General features: G+C 38.2%; 1 protein-coding gene across 3 annotated transcripts in view; it reads left to right on the top strand.

Moving 5' to 3' along the window:
* LOC111569680 (1-phosphatidylinositol 4,5-bisphosphate phosphodiesterase beta-4) overlaps nt 1-18,109 on the top strand; it is a 109,510-nt gene that overhangs the window by 71,400 nt on the left and 20,001 nt on the right. For all 3 annotated transcript variants that reach the window (XM_055015818.1, XM_055015817.1, XM_055015819.1), the window contains 21 exons: nt 1,130-1,238; nt 2,515-2,725; nt 3,626-3,719; nt 3,855-3,934; nt 4,026-4,110; nt 4,195-4,285; nt 4,369-4,464; nt 4,664-4,812; nt 5,598-5,693; nt 6,400-6,544; nt 7,317-7,401; nt 8,020-8,144; nt 9,928-9,979; nt 10,477-10,579; nt 11,347-11,511; nt 13,287-13,491; nt 14,023-14,111; nt 14,751-14,907; nt 14,998-15,047; nt 16,165-16,230; nt 16,785-16,900. In XM_055015818.1, coding sequence (XP_054871793.1) covers nt 1,130-1,238; nt 2,515-2,725; nt 3,626-3,719; nt 3,855-3,934; nt 4,026-4,110; nt 4,195-4,285; nt 4,369-4,464; nt 4,664-4,812; nt 5,598-5,693; nt 6,400-6,544; nt 7,317-7,401; nt 8,020-8,144; nt 9,928-9,979; nt 10,477-10,579; nt 11,347-11,511; nt 13,287-13,491; nt 14,023-14,111; nt 14,751-14,907; nt 14,998-15,047; nt 16,165-16,230; nt 16,785-16,900 — 2,369 coding nt within the window. The remainder of the gene's footprint in view (nt 1-1,129; nt 1,239-2,514; nt 2,726-3,625; nt 3,720-3,854; nt 3,935-4,025; nt 4,111-4,194; nt 4,286-4,368; nt 4,465-4,663; nt 4,813-5,597; nt 5,694-6,399; nt 6,545-7,316; nt 7,402-8,019; nt 8,145-9,927; nt 9,980-10,476; nt 10,580-11,346; nt 11,512-13,286; nt 13,492-14,022; nt 14,112-14,750; nt 14,908-14,997; nt 15,048-16,164; nt 16,231-16,784; nt 16,901-18,109) is intronic.

Here is an 18,109-nt window from a genome sequence, read left to right as displayed (position 1 = left end):
TCATATTGTCATGGATAAATAATAAATGAACAAAACTCTTTGTAGAAACTTTTAGAATATAGACAGGAATAAAATTAGAAAGTTTGGACGTGAGTGCTACAGCTCTGGGATATCTGGTTCAGAGTTTGAGGAAAATCTGAGAAAAGATTTGTTTTGTAAAATTCTTATTAGAAACAACTACTTGAAGATAAATAACTTAAACTAAACTTCGATTGCTTACAGACAGTTCTTTTTTGTATTACGTTTTTTATTTTTAAAAAATAATCATGTTTAAATATATTATTGAGGGAATAAATATCACAACTTTACTCTTTTTTGCATTAATTTCCAGAACAGAAATCTAAGCACTGGATAAAGTCAGATTTTTGTGTCATTTTGTTGACGTATTAAGTTAGAGGTTTATACGGAGGATATCTGTTTGTGACTCCACAAATCAGAAAGTACTGTCAACAGATAGAAAAAAAGAAATCCAATTTTGCCATTTTTCATTGATAAATTGTTCAATAAATCATGTTGTGAATGAGATATGACCAAACCTTTCTGTGAAAATATGGATGGGATACAACTGAAAAGTTTGAGGTCAAACTGAGAAATTGGCCTTAAACAATAAATATTTTAAAATTCCTTGCATTTTTTAATGGAATCAGTAGTTTTAAACTTCCCGTGTTGATTACTTACAGTAAGACTATTATATTTTGTATTGCAAGTTTTCTCAACTGTTATGTTTACATGTGCAAATAATGTATTATTAAAAAACCATAATGAATATGCACACATTTTCTTAGATATTTGATACACAAAAAGAACCTTAACATATATAGTTAATGTTTTTTTCCAACTAGTCTAAAAGTAGACGTGTTGTGGAAGCAAAATATCACTAGTAGATGATGAAACTGTGCCTTTGCCTGGAGTGTCTCACCTTAAACAATAAGAAATAAAAAACATTATAAACTCCCATGAGTTTAAAATCTCACAGCAGACATTTCAGATTATCAGTGTAGAAACATGTTGCACTCGTTTGTCCTCTGTCCTGTGTGTCCCTGTGAGACCTGTTCTTTTTAATCCAGTCTGTGTTTGGAAGTAGACATTAGATGTGTGGATGACTGAGTGTTCACATGTTGCTCCACAGAACCAGCGCGACCCCAGACTGAACGAGATTCTGTTTCCGTTCTACGACCCAAAGAGAGCCATGCAGATCATTGAGAAATATGAGAGAGATGACGCCCTGAAGAAGAAAGGTAAAAACAAAACAAGCAGATAAATCCACAGAAAGGTGTAGCGGGAAACAGGAGGCAGATGAATATTTTAGACTCTGCTGCCATCTGCCCGTAGAACCTTGAAGCTACAGCATCACACCAGATTACTGACAGTTGACATGGAGATTTTTTTAAGCCTCTGTCTTACTTTTATTTTTCTTATAATCAAGACAAATAGACAAACAGTTGTACAGACAGTTCTGCTTATTAATGAATGCTTATAGTATTTGGGCAATATTTAAAACAAATACATCTGTTTAACGGGCGTTTTAGATGCAGCCTCACAGGGATCTGATGTTTAATAATAAATGACCTGAACCCTGCACCTGCTGCATTATCGCTTTAAAATGTAAATTCATTGATTATCAATACATTTTAAAGACTAGAATGCAGTCAACAGTCCTGCTGAGCTGACATCAACAGCACTGACCCCATCCAATGGAAACAGTCCAATTAATGGCTAACATTTTATATTGAAGTTTTAATTAATCATAAATACAAATAATCTGGTTCTAGTTCCTTCAGTAATATAGTACTGGAGCTGCAGCAATTTAGGGATTATTCAGTTAGTTGTCAAATATTACATTATTATTTACTATTTTGATAACAGATTCATTGTTTTGAGTAATTTTTAAGAAGAAAACATCTAAATTCTCTTCTTGCAGCTTCTTAAGTTTGAATATTTGCTGATTTCTTTCTTTGGGTTGCTGGCAAATTTTGGGCTTTGAGAAACAAAGATTGATATTTTTTGATTAGATTCTGACATTTTTGAGGCCACACATCCAGTTGATTAATCAACAAAATAATCGAAAAATGAAAATAATCATTCATTGCAGCTTTATTTAATACTACTTTCTAGACACTGGATAAAATCAGTTTCAAAATTCTTCTTTCATTTTGTTGACATATACTAGAAAATGTTATTAACAGCCATTAAAAAACAATTTTCCTCATGTTTTCAGGAATAAAATGTTCTCTAAATCAGGCTATGAATAATATATGAGTGAAACCCTTTGGAAGATGCTTCAGCATATAGATGAGAGTAAAACTAATGGGTTTTCTGTAAGTGCTGCTGTGACTTCGAATTAGAGAAACAACTGAGTAAAGATGTATTTTTATTGGAATCCACCATTTACTGGTAACATTTTTACCTATGTGATATGACTATGCAACTTTTCCAGTTGATTACTTCCATTACAACAATTGTTTTTTGTATTATCGTTTTCTGAAATGTCATCTTTAAATAAACCTCCTCCAGGTCACATGTCCAGCGATGGATTCTGTCGGTACCTGATGTCAGATGAAAACGCTCCGGTGTTCCTGGACCGGCTGGAGTTGTACCAAGAGATGGACCAGCCTCTGGCTCACTACTTCATCAGCTCCTCTCACAACACCTATCTGACCGGCCGACAGTTCGGAGGGAAGTCTTCAGTAGAGATGTACCGCCAAGTGCTGCTGTCTGGATGCAGGTACGTAGAGAGATGTGGTCTGTTAAAGGGGAATAGAGGAGATTTTAAACACAATATAGCAACAACTACTATCTGTAACTGTGTTTGCATTATGAACAAGACAGATAGAGCTAAGACCTATTATGCATTTAGTTTTACAGAAGCTTTAGCTTTTGACAAATAAGATGAAATATTATTAATCCTGAATAAAATCACAGTGTATCACAGCCATCTAGATTTTTCAAAGACTCCTACAAGTCTGAATTTTCTACGGTGGAATCAATGAAACGGATAAATCTTTCTTGCAAAAAACTATCGTGCATGATAGATTTGTTATAGATCTTTTGGAAATCTGACAAAATCTGCTGGGTCAAAAATATACATAGAGCAAATCTAGTTAAATGTCCTTTGATCATTTTCACCTCCATTATTTACTTTTGTAGCCGTCTACAAGCTTCTGGTTTGGTCCAGTTATGCTAAATTTATTGGCTTTCTGACACTGACTTGTTTCTCCATCATCATGATGGGGGTTAAGTCAGGATTTCTTCGCCACTTTTGATGTGTTTGGCCTTTTGACAAAGGTGCATGGGTTTCAATGATTCCATCAAAGGAAATTAGGAGTTATAGGACTCATTGGAAACACAACACTGTCACTTATGTAAACTTTTGTTCACGACTGTACGTAATATGATAAATGGAGCTCCAGGTGGACAAATAGATATAAAATAATAAGTGGATGAACTGCAGCTCAGTTATGTTTGTACATTATGGCTCAGATTCCCAGACATGGATTAAGCTCAGTTCTGCACAAAAATTCCAACTGAGATCTTCATTGAATCTCTAAGTCTCAGTCTATGACACTGGCTGTATTTTATGTTATGTGAACATCGTTGGACTCCAGTGAGATTGTTGTCGTTCCAGGTGTGTGGAGCTGGACTGCTGGGATGGGAAAGGAGAGGACCAGGAACCCATCATCACTCATGGAAAGGCCATGTGCACAGACATCCTGTTCAAGGTTAATACACAGAACTACAGAAGAGTCTTTCTCATCTACCTGAATGTTATTTCATGTCTGCTGCCCCCTTGTGTTGACAGTTTGGTATTACATCTATCGTGTCTTTCAAACGTTTTTTCTCTGTTCTTACCTCAGGATGTTATTCAGGCCATCAAGGAGACAGCGTTCGTCACATCAGACTACCCCGTTATCTTGTCCTTTGAAAATCATTGCAGGTAAATGTGCAGTTTAAAACAATTTTCTGAAATGTTTTGTTTTTTTTCAGACTCAGTACAATCTGCATGTGTGTTTTTTGTTTGTTTCTAGTAAACCACAGCAGTACAAAATGGCGAAGTACTGCGAGGAGATCTTTGGTGACTTCCTCCTCAAACAGCCTCTGGACAACTTCCCGGTTTGTGTTCTCTTTCTGATGCAAACTTTATTACAACTGGATGACAGTCATTAATATTTAAAAGTGTGATTTTCTCCCTTGCAGATTGAATCTGCGCGCCCTTTACCTTCTCCCAACGACCTTAAACGGAAAATTCTCATCAAAAACAAGCGTTTGAAACCTGAAGTGGAACAGAGTAAGTAGTGAACCTCATAATGTTTGAAAATATAGGTAGAAACTATTTTATGGTAACTTTTTATATGTGTGTGCACGACACAGAGCAGCTCGAGGCCTTTAAGAAACACATGGAGGCCGGAGAGACCAACACCACGGCCATCATTATGGGAGAGGAGAACGAAGACGAGACAGAGAACGGTAAACTCTACAATAAATGAAGTGTATAAGAGGCCTGGATGACTTTCTCACATATTTTTAGAAGTTAAAATCGCTACAAAACATGACAAAAGCTTGTTCAACTTGTTCAAATTCAACAAACAACAGGAAAAGAATCAATATTTGCAGAAAATCTTTGTTCCAGGGTTAATTTCTGTCTTCTGTTTGTACGTATCTGCAGGAGAGAAAGAGGCCGAGGAGAAGGATTTAAATTCAGAGGCGCCCAGCAGTCTGTCAGAAGCAACCAGCGAGAAAGAAGCTAACAGTGTTTCTCAGAATAATGCCGTCAGTTCAAGGAAAGAAGAAGAGCGAAGCAACAGCATCAAGAAGGTGAGTCGGTACTTTGAGGACTGACTGGATTCTAAAATACTGAAATTATTTGTTCAGCGCCTAAGTGAAGCAACGGGGTCTTTGGCAGGTGAGAATAGAACGAAGGTTAGGAACCATTTGTACTTTACTGACTCCAGTTCTGATTGTTTGAGTTTCAGGTGATTAGGGTTGCGACAGCAGTCAATTCTTGCTTTTACATTAATTTCTGAGTTACAATATTTTAATAATTTAACATTCTCTATTAAAATATAAGTCAGAGGAGACATTTTTAAAAACTGATTACATTTTCCTGATTTTGCTTACATACTTTTAGTACCATTTTCAACTCATGACTTTTACAGTGTGGTTTTAGTACTTTGACTTAAGGATCTGAGTACTTCGTCCACCATTAATCATCTCAGTAAACAAACACTTAATATGAAGATTTTATGAAATCATATAGCTACTGTGTTTGCCAACCACTGTGACTGCACATCTCCTTTAAGGAATGTGGTGACGCAGACTAGTGTGTTTGTTGTGTGAAGTGAGTCTCTTTGGTGTGGTTGCTGCAGTCAGAGAAAAATGTTACTATAATGGTTGTAAACTTACTTTATTCAGCAGTAATGTCCCTCCAAAGGCAGAATAGTTACTGAAAGTAATGTTACTCCAATGTCCTCCTACATTCTCTACAGTGCAGTTGTATGAAATGCTGATCACCACAGATAAAGACAAGACGCCAGTCTCAATTAAAAACTAACCATTCGTGCATTTAATTATTTTGTTTGTTTTATCCGTTTGTGTTTCAGGTACCTGATGATGAAGTGACAGAGATTTCTGAAGCCACTGAAGCAACAGATGCCACGGATATCTCTGAAGCATCTGACCAAGACAATAACAAAAAGGCAAGTACACATCTGCATAAATAACTTAAAAAAGTTTGAGATAGATTAATCATGTTTTTATACAAGCAGCAGCCGCATCTCTGCTATGAATGAACACTTTCTAAGATTTCCTGTTCATACAATTGCACTGAATGTGGGCAGCGTTGATTTGACTACAGTCAGTTAACTGTAACATTTGCATGACAAGTCTGTTTAAACATTCAGTACAGCTCTATTTGTATTCTATAGATAGATACTGCCTGTGGCTGTATGACAGATAAATCCACACATCTGTCCATCCCTCATCCAACCATCCATCTATTGTGGATGGAAAAATCAATATATAGAGCAGTAGATATATGAATATTATCTATTCATCTCTTTCCATTCATACTGATCCATTTATCCATCATCTACTGGTCTATCATTGATGGAGTGTATTCACGATAGATCCATGAGACTGTGTCAAACATTTACAATTTTATACAAAATAGGCAGCACACATTAAAATTGTGTATTGAAAACACATTATTTAGCTAAAAAAAAAAAAAAAAAAACATCAATTAGGAGCCAAAAGTCCAGTGGAGCTCAATCCGATGGACTCATTCTGTGGGAAAACAAAAACAGTGGAAAGAATTAGTTGCTTTAATATCGTTGTACACTTCATATTGTTTAGTTATAACAGCGTACTGTAGGACTAATTTCAACTTGTTTCTGTCCTGTGCAGGGTGGAGACGTGGCAGAAGACTCTGAAGAGGCTATTATAGCTCAGTACACCTACGTAGGAGCCACAACAAACATCCACCCGTATCTCTCAGCGATGGTCAACTATGCACAGCCCGTCAAGTTTCAGAGTTTCGATGTGGCAGAAGGTGAGTTTTAAGCTCCTTCTAGTGCATTTTTTTATATATCTTATTTACAGTAGTTGAAAGAAAAATACTGGTGCAGTTAAACAACAGTTACTGACAGAGTTCCCAACTTGGAAAATTTGCATAATATCTCCATAAAGTCAGAACAACAAATGAAAGCCAGTGAAAATTTAAGTATGTGATCTGCTGAGTTGTTGTCATAGAAACAGGAACAGGGGGGACAAAAGTAAGTGTAAATTATACATAAATTGTTATGCTAACGTTTCATTGGCAATATGTTATTAGGTTGTAACCATTACTTAAGATAAGCTTTTATTAGTGTTACAGCAGCAAAGAGAGTGCAAACATTTAAGAAATGTAGTACAAAACAGAAATGAAGCAAAATATACATAATTACTAATTAAATAACAGTATTGCACAGATTCTTTTATTAATAGATATACTGAGAGAAGTGTTAATATTGCACGTAAATCTGAAAAGTTATTTATTAGCTGCAATAATGCAATCCTGACATCCCTCACCTCTGTTAACAGCTTGATTCGTGTGAGCTGGGGTGAAAATAAATACTTACCACTCACCACTCGTGATGTTCAGCTATCAATGTATTATTTAAAAGCTCCGACCAATAAAATACAAAACATCTAATATAATTTACAGCATCCATGTTGTTTCCCTTTTGTAACCTAAAAGGACATGAACACACCAGTGAGGAGAACCTAGCTAGTGAAATAAGACTGTAAAATGCATCTTCTTTACTGTTTCTCGTGTCTTTCAGAGAGGAATATCCACCACAATATGTCATCTTTCAACGAGTCCGTTGGCCTGGGTTACCTGAAGACTAACGCCATCGAGTTTGTCAAGTATCCTTTGAACTGAAGTCATACTTGCATTGGATTTATATGAAAAACTGCAACAAAAGGAACATCAAAGCATCAGAAATATAGCTGAAATTTACCAAATAGGTGTAGGATTTGTGTTAATTTGCCATTTTGTCTCAGAAAAGTTCGGGGTAAATGAAAATGTTCCTGTGCTACTACACTGTAAACTTAACGAGTCAGACACCTTGGATGTTTTGTTCTGATCATCACCACTGAGCTCCACTTTACTGCACGTCTGAGTGAAGCTCTGTAGCTCTCCGGTAACATCTGAGTTTTAACTTAATAGATTGAGGTCACCCAAATGAGAGCTGAACGACGGGTCAGAGCTGATGTTTTTTAGCCACATTTGTTTCCGCTCTGATGTCGGAAAATAACTGGAGGCCTCTGGAGCCCCGTGTACTTTCCAACTGTGCAGCTTGGCCTGACGCTCACATCCACTCTGCTCCCTCCAATGGGACGGCTTGACCCAAGCTGTTCGCACTAAAAATAGTCCCACGGTCTGTTTGATGCACACAAGCAGTCAAATGAACACACATGTGTATGGAACACACACGAGCTCCTGTTTTTAAAAAAAGGAAAAATTCCTGAGCGTCAGTGCAGCTACAACAAGCGTCAGATGAGCCGTATCTACCCCAAAGGAGGCCGAGTGGACTCCAGTAATTACATGCCTCAGATCTTCTGGAACGCAGGCTGCCAGATGGTCTCACTCAACTTCCAGACCCCAGGTACCGCAACACGAACACACAACCTCTGACCTCACACACACATATCTCAGAAACAACCCCTGACCTCATATAATCACCCATCATGCTGACAGCGTCTTCTGCACGCGCTCAGTGGTTCAACGAGAACCTACTAATCAACAACGTTCACTACGAAACCAACTCACATCTGCACACATCCAAATATACACAAAGCAAGAATAACAAGGACTTGACGAAGAGCCAAGTTCGATTAAAATATCAATTTTAACAGTCAGCTCACCTACATTTAACAAAAGCACATTTGTTTTTCCATTTACTGCCTCTCTAGCCATTAGGGCTGCAACAGCTGATGAAGATTAGCTGTCATCTACTACATTATTCACCACCTAATTTGATAATAGATTATTTTTTAAGCAGCAAAGTCTGAATTCCCTTATTGTAGCTTCTTAAATCTGCATATTTTCTTTCCTTCTTTGTGACCATAAACTAAATATCTTTGGGTTGTGGGAACCACTGGTATACATTTTTGTACATTTTATGGACCACACTAATCCTTTTAACTGAGAAAACAATCAACAGAATAATCAACAATGAAAATCATTAGCTCCAGTTCTAGTTTAGATACAGAAAGCCTTATTTGCATGTTTAAATACAGAATTTTATTGATTCCCATTGAGTCTCCCCTTTAAGTATGATATACATTACATATTTAAGCAGAAGGTACTAAATCATTTATTTTAAAATTGTTACGCTACTCCTAATATGTTTTCAAACAACTAATTTAACATAATCGACAATTAAAGTAATCATTAGTTGCAGCCCTTCTAAATAGCTTTGTAGATGTGAAATTGAAACCATGAAAGTTTATGAACACATTCAGAGTAAACTGAATCAGATTTTAAATTACTTTAAAACTGGAATTACTGGGGATGGGTTCATTTGGCAAGAGATCCAGTAGGAATTCTACTAATGGGGTCGGGCTTGATTTGGGTGTCAACTGTCATTTTTAAATAAGATTTGTTCCAGTTTACTTGTGCACTAATTATTGGTCTGGCCAATTATTTGCATTTTTACTTTTTAGAAATAAATTAAATTAAAAATGCCTGTCTTTGGCTTGAATGCAGCAAAGTCCTGCCCATAGCACTGTCTGATTGGGTACATGTCAGTAGCCTCTCACCACTACAGGACAAACTTTAAAAAGCTCTCTACTAATTAGGCACATGTAAAACATAAGTGAACTGTGTTTAAACTAAGATTTTCAAATCTACTGCAAAGGGACATATGTCAGTTCAAACATCATTTATTGGCCTTCTGCATCTGCCTTGACAAAAACTTGCCGTTACTCAAAAGCAAATCAGACAAGAAAAGTTTTGTTTCACTAAGCTTTGCTGCAATTTATGTGCACAAACGTACAGACCTGATGAGAATGAATACATATTTATCTCCATAAGTAGTTTGCATTCACACACTCACCTTGTTTTTCTGTTGGACTCATTTTGACACACACCTACATGGTGAGTGATGCCTGTTGCAGAACAGCTGCTGCTGCTTCATGTCCAGAGGCAGAGAAGTCGGACCATATGGCCGGCTGAGAGGAACATGTGCAGAGCTGCAGGCGTGAGGAGTTCACACGAGAGGTGGAGCTTCTGGGGCATGAATGGTTTGAGGGGAGGAAAACAGAAATGTCAGGGAAAATGGAAAAACCCTCTCTGAAGTTCGCACAAGAAGAGAAAACGAATGTTATTTTGAAGTGTGTATCTGTTTTGATGTGGTCACTAAGCTCCTCCCTCCTTCTGTCCAACAGATCTGGCCATGCAGCTGAACCAGGGAAAGTTTGAGTACAACGGCTCTTGCGGGTGAGAACAGCACCTCTCCCCTGTCCTTCGCTAATTCCTCTCCATCCCGTACCTCCCTTCTCCGCCCCTCTCTGAAGCTCATCAATTATAGCTTGTCACATCTCATTAGCGGTTGCCAGAAGCGACCGTAGCCGCTATCAGCCCCGAGAGCCAATGAGAGCCATGGAGAAGGAAGCTTCTCGTCTCTCTGCAGTCATCTATCTCTTCCTGTCTCCATCATTGTCTCCGTCCCCTGGCTCTAATACTGTCCCCGAGGGCACAGATTTTCCTGCTAATGCTGGAAATCTCATATGTGGAGAGATCAGGGCTTCTGCAGACACCCATCATCACTAATGTTACTCTGAAGGCGCCCCAGTTCTACTCACACAAGGACATTTTTATGCTACATCTTTTACTCCCCATAGAGAAATTTTCAAATAATCTTCACAGAAACGGCCCACATTTACATGTTGTGTGTACATTTCCCTCATATTTTATCCTGTGTTTGTGTGTGTTAGGTACCTGCTGAAGCCTGACTTCATGCGGCGGTCAGACAGGATGTTTGATCCTTTCTCAGAGACGCCGGTGGACGGTGTCATCGCGGCAACCTGCAGCGTACAGGTAATACTTCAGTCAGGCAGATAAACAGTTAAATTCAATAAATACAAAGGTTATGCAATGCACACCATCAGCATTATAGTACGAGATTAATCGATTACCATGAATAATGCTGAGTTTACATAAAGGTTGGTTTTATAGCGTTTTACTGTAACTAACCATTTTAGCTGTGTCTTTATCTGTCCTGCATCGATCAGTAACACTTTCTCACCATTTTCTGATATTTTTTAGACCTACCAACTGATGAATTGAGAAATAATTAACTGCATATAAAAATAATTGTTATTTGCAGCAATACTAAAAACAAATATGGATTCCTACTTTAGAGTGAAAAGTAGGGCTGCAACTAGCCATTACTTTCACTGTTGATTATCCTTTGAAAATCTGTGTTTCCCAAAGCCCAAGATTTTATCCTCAACCAAAACCTTTTCATTGTATCATATAGAAGAGGAAAGAAACTGTAAAATATTTACATTTAGGAAGCGGAAAGTAGAGAATTTATCTTAATTTTTTTTTAAATTACTCAAACTGGTTAATCAATTTTAAAAACAGGTGCAGATTAATTTAATAGTTAGCAGCTAACTGAATAATTGTTGCAGCTGAACACTATAACAGCTTAATGTACCATCTCTGACATTCCTAACTTCAGTTTTGGGTCCTTAAGTGATGCAGATGGTACTTTATAGAGTACTTCTTTTATCATTATTATCTTCCTATGAAATCTGCAGTTTGATAAAATATTGATAATGTTCTCTGTGTTTTCACTTCAGGTGTTCTCAGGACAGTTTCTGTCTGATAAGAAAATCGGTACCTATGTTGAGGTGGACATGTACGGTCTGCCGACAGACACCATCAGGAAGGAGTTTCGTACACGCATGGTGATGAACAACGGACTGAACCCGGCCTACAATGAAGAGCCCTTCGTTTTCAGAAAGGTAGCAGGAAGAAAACAAATCGGTATTGATAAAAGATACAGATTCCAATAAAACATGTATTAACATTGTGTATGCACTGTGATGAAGCTTTTATATCTGGACCTGAGAAACCAGAGGAGAAGGAACAGCTGTCATTTGAGTTAAGTCAGGTGGCAATAGAACTAGCTACTTATTCTCTGTTTAAGAGCAAGAACTGAGGATGGAGAGTAAGAAAGGGGGAGGTTATTCATCTAACTCCCCAATTCATGTTGGGGATTTATTTCAAAAGTTAATGTATAAACCTAAATTAGGTTTATTAGGACCTAAAGCTCAACTCAAAAACTTTTTGAAATCTGGAAACTTGGCCTTCAGAGCTAAATTCCACCTAATCGCTTATTTTACACTAACATACACTATATAATGTGTATGTAGTATGATCCAGATTATTTCTAGGTATGATAGATTATATATTAGAACACTGAATCAAAATCTGTTTGCAAAAAGTAAAAACTAGTGGTGATATCCAATTTTGAAAATTGAATATTCATCATTCAAGTAGAAATGCATCTATTGTAACATATTTAGTGTAAAACATTCTGCATCAGCTGTTTAGTTAAAACGATCTTTAGATGTCCTGTGGATGATCATTACAAATTTCAACCTTATCTCGTGAAACATTTTCGTGGTGTTTGGAAGGAATCACAAAAATGGTTACAAATACAAATCTAGAAAGAATCTATAATCAGGCAAAGAAAAACTGCTCGAGTCATTTCAGAGAAAGTGGGACAAAAACAAGAAATGTACAGTAGTCTGTGTTTTGGTGCACAGATAAAGAAAGGAGAAAAGATAAACTACACAAATGAAGAGAGAAACAAAAGAGGTGGAGGAAAGAAATAAAGGGAGGATGAAAGAGATCAGCGATACAGAGCTAAAGAACAGGAGAACTGAGTGTGTAATAGTGCTGCTCTCAGCAGAATAGGAAGTCTCTCAGCCATGACTGTGACTCCAGCTTCCTAACACATACCATAAATCACAGCCTGCCGCAGTGCTGCTCTGCTCACACACAAACCTACACTGAGCTATCAAACCGGAGCATCACGAGCAGAGCTGCTGCTAACACTCGCATTACACACAAATACCCTCAAATACCACCACAGTGCACCATGTGGCAAGTACAGTGAATACACACCACTGTCGACATGAGCTGTTGATACACAGCAGCACGCACACAGTACAGCAGCAGGATTGTGTACACACTAGCGCTGCTTCTACCTATTCATCCCCACTGAGTATTCTTCAGCCTTATCTCTTACCTTCCTCTTCGTCTTCGTATTAATCATCCTCCACTCTGCGCACTTATCTCCACACACAAGGCCAGTTAAGATTTTTTTTTTCCAAAGCTTGTGCACACATAAGCTCATCTACAGACACATACATATATAAATACACAGCAGATATTCTCCATTGCCTGGATGTGTAGTGGTTGTGGAGATGGCCTTGTCAGTGGTGAGATATGCTCTGTGCTGCTCTGCTATCGCCTCTTTTCCCTGTATCACACAGTGACTGTCCCCTGATAGTGTCCCCTGCAGTTTCAACCTTGACCTTCCCCTTTAATGATGCTGTTTCTGCTTTAGCTTCAGAAAAGAGGCCATTTTACTGCATAGTCTTACAAATAAGTTTCTCATTCGCCCATTTTCACAGCAGAATCAGCAGTTTGAATATTCTGTTCCTCACTCATATTTTTTAAATAACTTTTCCCTCCCAACCACCTTTTCCCTTCTTCCCTCCCTTTCTAGGTGATCTTACCAGATCTGGCAGTGCTGCGAATCGCAGTCTACGACGACAACAACAAGCTGATTGGGCAGCGCATCCTGCCTCTGGACGGCCTGCAGGCTGGCTACCGTCACATCTCTCTGAGGAACGAAGGCAACAAGCCCCTGTCGTTGCCCACCATCTTCTGCCAAATCATCCTCAAGACCTACGTGCCCGACGGCTTCGGAGGTGAGAAAACTGCAACACACACACAAATCACAAAGCTTTACGTGCAGTGTATTGTGTTAATGTGTAAATAAAAGATTACAGGTTTGCTTCACACTGATAATAAAGTCACTGCTGTCCCGCTCACTCGTTCTCTGCCTGGGGTGGGTTGGTTTTAACATTCGCAGTAATGGCACAGCTAAATGATGATGAGAGTGAATCTGCAGTAATAGACAGTTAAAACAGGCACAAGCACACAAATGAGCAGGACAGCCGGAGCTGCCATTAAATAAAGCCAAGGGGCTCTCGCTGAGGAGCCATTACTGTAAACATTAGCCTTCTTCTTTAAGATCTGCTGCCGGATTCACTTCCCGCAGAGACACGGAGCTCAAAATAAAGTCCTGCTCTCTGTTTAAACAAAAACTGAATTTCTTTTCCTGTCTCAACTAATATACTTTCTCAGAATATAGAATCTGTGATGACGTATTCAACCCACCAGTAAATCTTCTGTTCCTCTTGTCATCTACTTTACGACTGGATCTCGTTGTGTTTCAGCTATTGTTGACGCTCTATCAGACCCAAAGAAGTTTTTGACCATAGCAGAGAAGAGAGCTGACCAGATGAAGGCGCTGGGCATCGACACGGTAAACAGCTATTTCATGCACACACAGACACACACACCTCAAGCTTCAGTCTGAGATAATAGAAACCAAGGCTACCCCTAAAGCAGAATTTTGTCAGTCAAATTGGGTTTGGCTGCTCACAACAACAATTTTTTTTTTGAATTCAGTCTTTCCTGGTTAGTTTGACAGCTTTTACTGTTCGGATCAACTCTGCAGTAACGAGGAAGAGTTAGAGTGATAAAATGTTGTAACGTTGCATGAACCAGGCCTGATTTAGGCCTATCAAGACGCTTTATGGCTGATTATTAGTCATCCCTGTCAGTATACACTTCACAGTGGCTGTATCTATGTTCTGTATTTTTACTTATTCCGCACGCTAGTTGCACACTTTCCAGAACACTGAACTTACATTGTATCCAGTTTACCCACCGAGACATAGTCCCTTAAAGGTAAAGCCTTGGCCAGTAAAATAAGCACAGCTTCACTTCAAGTTTTGGCTTCTCTCAACCCAAAGAATTAGTCGAATCCGGGATTTTTTATTTATGTTTCGACGCACCGACCTTCAGGAGGCAGCCCTCATAAAAACACTGAGATACAACAGTCTTCATTTAATCAAAATGACGCTTCCCTCAAGTTAAATCCATCCTCTCTCTGTGGCAGAATGACATAGCAGACGTCCCCAGTGGAAGCTCAAAGAACGACAAGAAGGGAAAGGGTAAAGGAGACACAGTGAAAGCCAGTGTGACGCCACAAGCCAGCTCAGACATGGCCCAGACCTCCAACGCTGCCCAAAATAACACAGCTGAAACCAAGAAGGGTACTACTCACTTTAAAACACACATACTGAAAAAATTCATATTGTATGAACACAGAATTAAATCTTTTTTTCCCCCCACTGCCATTTTAGATAATGCACTTGTGCCTAACGTCAGCATTGATGACTTAAAACAAATGAAGGTTGGTATTGTCTCTCCTGACTCTTCAGTTCAGCCTCTAAAGTTGTATGTGAAAGGATTAGCTAATATTCTGTGTATAAGTATCAGGATTTATTCCTACTTAGAGCATAATAGAGCACAGTAGAAATACTTTAATGATCCCCAAAGTGACCACCATACCAGTACAAATAAATAAGTGTAACATCTATGATTTAAAAAGTGAAAAATGCACCGTGAAGTGTCAAATGCTAAATATGAAAATATATAATGAATGAAAATTAAAATAAAATGACATCAACTGTGTAATCACATTGTAAAACTGTTGTAATTATGTTTCTGTATTAATATTTACCTCATAATTAACTCATAAAATACATCATAGAAGTAAGTGCTTGGGCTGCACTCAACCCAAGAAAATCTTGGTCGCCTGAAATCGTACCCACTCTTCAACCAATCAACTGTTGGTAGTGAAAAGACAAAATCTGTTCATTATGTCTAAATTAAATTGGCCTTTGTGTGCACTCTATCGGCTATCCCCAACAGCCTCAATTTCTTCTTCTTCTTTTATTTATAAATTAACATAAAAAGCTAGTGTGTGCAGCATGTTAAATCATTTGATTCTTGTTGTTTTATGCTGAAATTATAACAGCCTTGAAGCAGATCAGATGCTCATATTTATGACTTCTAAAACTAAAATGATATAATCTGGTGATCCCAGCACATGAACTATTGAGGAGTAAAATGCAGAGGTAGCTGCTGTTTGTAGTTGATCTGTCATGTTGGTTGTTAGTGCTGTGATATTTACACAACTTTTTGTTCATCGGTTTCGACAAAATGTAGCCAGACGACTTCTTTAATACAGTATTAAATAGTTTGAAGTAACTGTGCAGTAAGCGTTAAATAAGTTCAACCTAGCAGTATCCATTAGGTTTGTAAATTATGAAAATACGCTGCCAAAAATAATGGATTAATCCCGGAAAGTTGTTGATATAGTGCTTTTCTCAGACCAAAGAGAATAGAGCATATTTACCAAACAGTCAAAGTGAACACTATAGCCCAAGTAATGACAGTGCAACCTTTTTCTCAACATGTCCTGCCAAAAATAACTCAAACAAGCATCTCTCTCTTTCTCTCTGCAGACCTACCTTAAACTGATAAAAAAGCAACAGAAGGAGCTCAACGCTTTAAAGAAGAAACACTCAAAGGTGGGTGGTTGGTTTATGCCAGATCTGTCTGTCGGCGATGCAAAGCGGCAGCTGCTTATTCTGGACAGTCATTGATGCTCGAAAAAGGCAGAAAGAGGAAGAGGAGGGTTGCACCTTTCATCTTCCTCTGACCACCACAGTCTACATGTAAACACACGCCATCTTTCATCACAAACACACACACACAGACACACACACACACACACACACACACACACACACACACACACACACACACACACACACAGAGATGCAGCCACATAATGAACGTGTTGAAAGAAATTAGACTTGCAAAAGTTCCTTTGACCAGAGCTCACCATAGAGACTACGATGGCTCATTCATAGTGGCTGATTAATTATCACAGTGTTATGTCCTATTGCGTAATACATGTATATTAGTAGCATACGGATCCATCTGTTGACTGAATAAAGACGGCAGCTGACTCATTACTCTGTGTGGACAACAACAACACATGAATGTATTTAATTCATAATAACAGTAGCGTGTTGCTGCTGCCTGTTTTGCTGATTTGTTTTGTTTATTTCCCCAACAGGATCAAAATACAATGCAGAAAGCCCACTGCACCCAGGTGGACAAGATGGTGGCTCTGCATGATAAGGAGAAGACAACTCTGGAGAAACTACTAGAGAAAGCCATCAAGAAACGAGGGTGAGCGGAGATGAAAAAGAAACATCTTCAACATTATGTGAAAGAAATTAGGGGGAAAAAAACAAGAGAACAATGACATGACAAAGCAGCACACTGTTGGCCAGGTTTGCTAGAACTACAAACTTCTGTTTCTGATCTCAGTGACAGAGCCTTGCTGTTTTGGGCTTTTTTGGAGATAAAATATATAAATACTTTCTGACCACATTAGTCAGGTTAATCTCCATAATTACTCTACCAAGAAACGGTGGAGTTATGTAAAGATCAGCGTACGTTTGTCTGTGAATCTGTCTGTCAGTGTGAAACATTACTCAAAAACAGACTAACAGATTTGGATGAAATTTTCAGGGCAAATCAGAAACGACACAAGGACTACCTCATTAAACTTTCACAGTGATGCGGCTTATAGTTTGGATCCACGGCTTTGTTAAGGATTTCCCGGAGTACCCGGAGAAAACCCACGCATGCACAGGGAGAACATGCAAACTCCATGCACAAAGATCCCGGGAAAGCCGGGACGCGATCCAGGGATCTTCTCGCTGCAAGGTGAAAGTGCTAACCAATACACCACTGTGCAGCCCGCCCAAAAAACAACTTAGAAAAAAATGTCATAGTTTAGTATGTCGTCCAAAATGTGGAAAAAAAGTCATAGTTTTGCACGTGGCCTAAAATATCACTAAAACGTCATACTTTAGTATGTCGTCCAAAATGTGACCAAAATGTCATACTTTAGTATGTCATCCAAAATGTGACAAAAACGTCATTTTCACAGCCTCCTTTACATTGTTTCATCATATGGCACGTTTTTACATGTTAAATAGCGTTTTTGCGCCAAAATTCATGATGATTTTTTTTCAAAGAAAACCTTTCTGGAGTGTTTTTCACAGCCTGCTTTATATTATTTCATCATATATCACGTTTTTACAACATGTTTGAAAAATGGCATTTTTTTTCGACATAGTATAGTAAGGCGGTTTTTTTGTGCCAAAATTCATGATGATTTTTTTTTCAAAGAAAACCTTTCTGGAGTGTTTTTCACACCCTCCTTTACATTATTTCATCATATGACACGTTTTTACAACATGTTTGAAAAATCGCTTTTTTTTTCGACATAGTATAGTAAGGCGTTTTTTTTGCGCCAAAATTCATGATGATTTTTTTTTCAAAGAAAACCTTTCTGGAGTGTTTTTCACGGCCTCCTTTACATTATTT

The sequence above is a fragment of the Amphiprion ocellaris genome, chromosome 12, assembly GCF_022539595.1.
Source record: "Amphiprion ocellaris isolate individual 3 ecotype Okinawa chromosome 12, ASM2253959v1, whole genome shotgun sequence".
Classification (NCBI taxonomy): domain Eukaryota; kingdom Metazoa; phylum Chordata; class Actinopteri; family Pomacentridae; genus Amphiprion; species Amphiprion ocellaris.
Note: the sequence above shows the minus strand (reverse complement) of the source record. Positions and strands in the feature narration are given on the sequence as shown.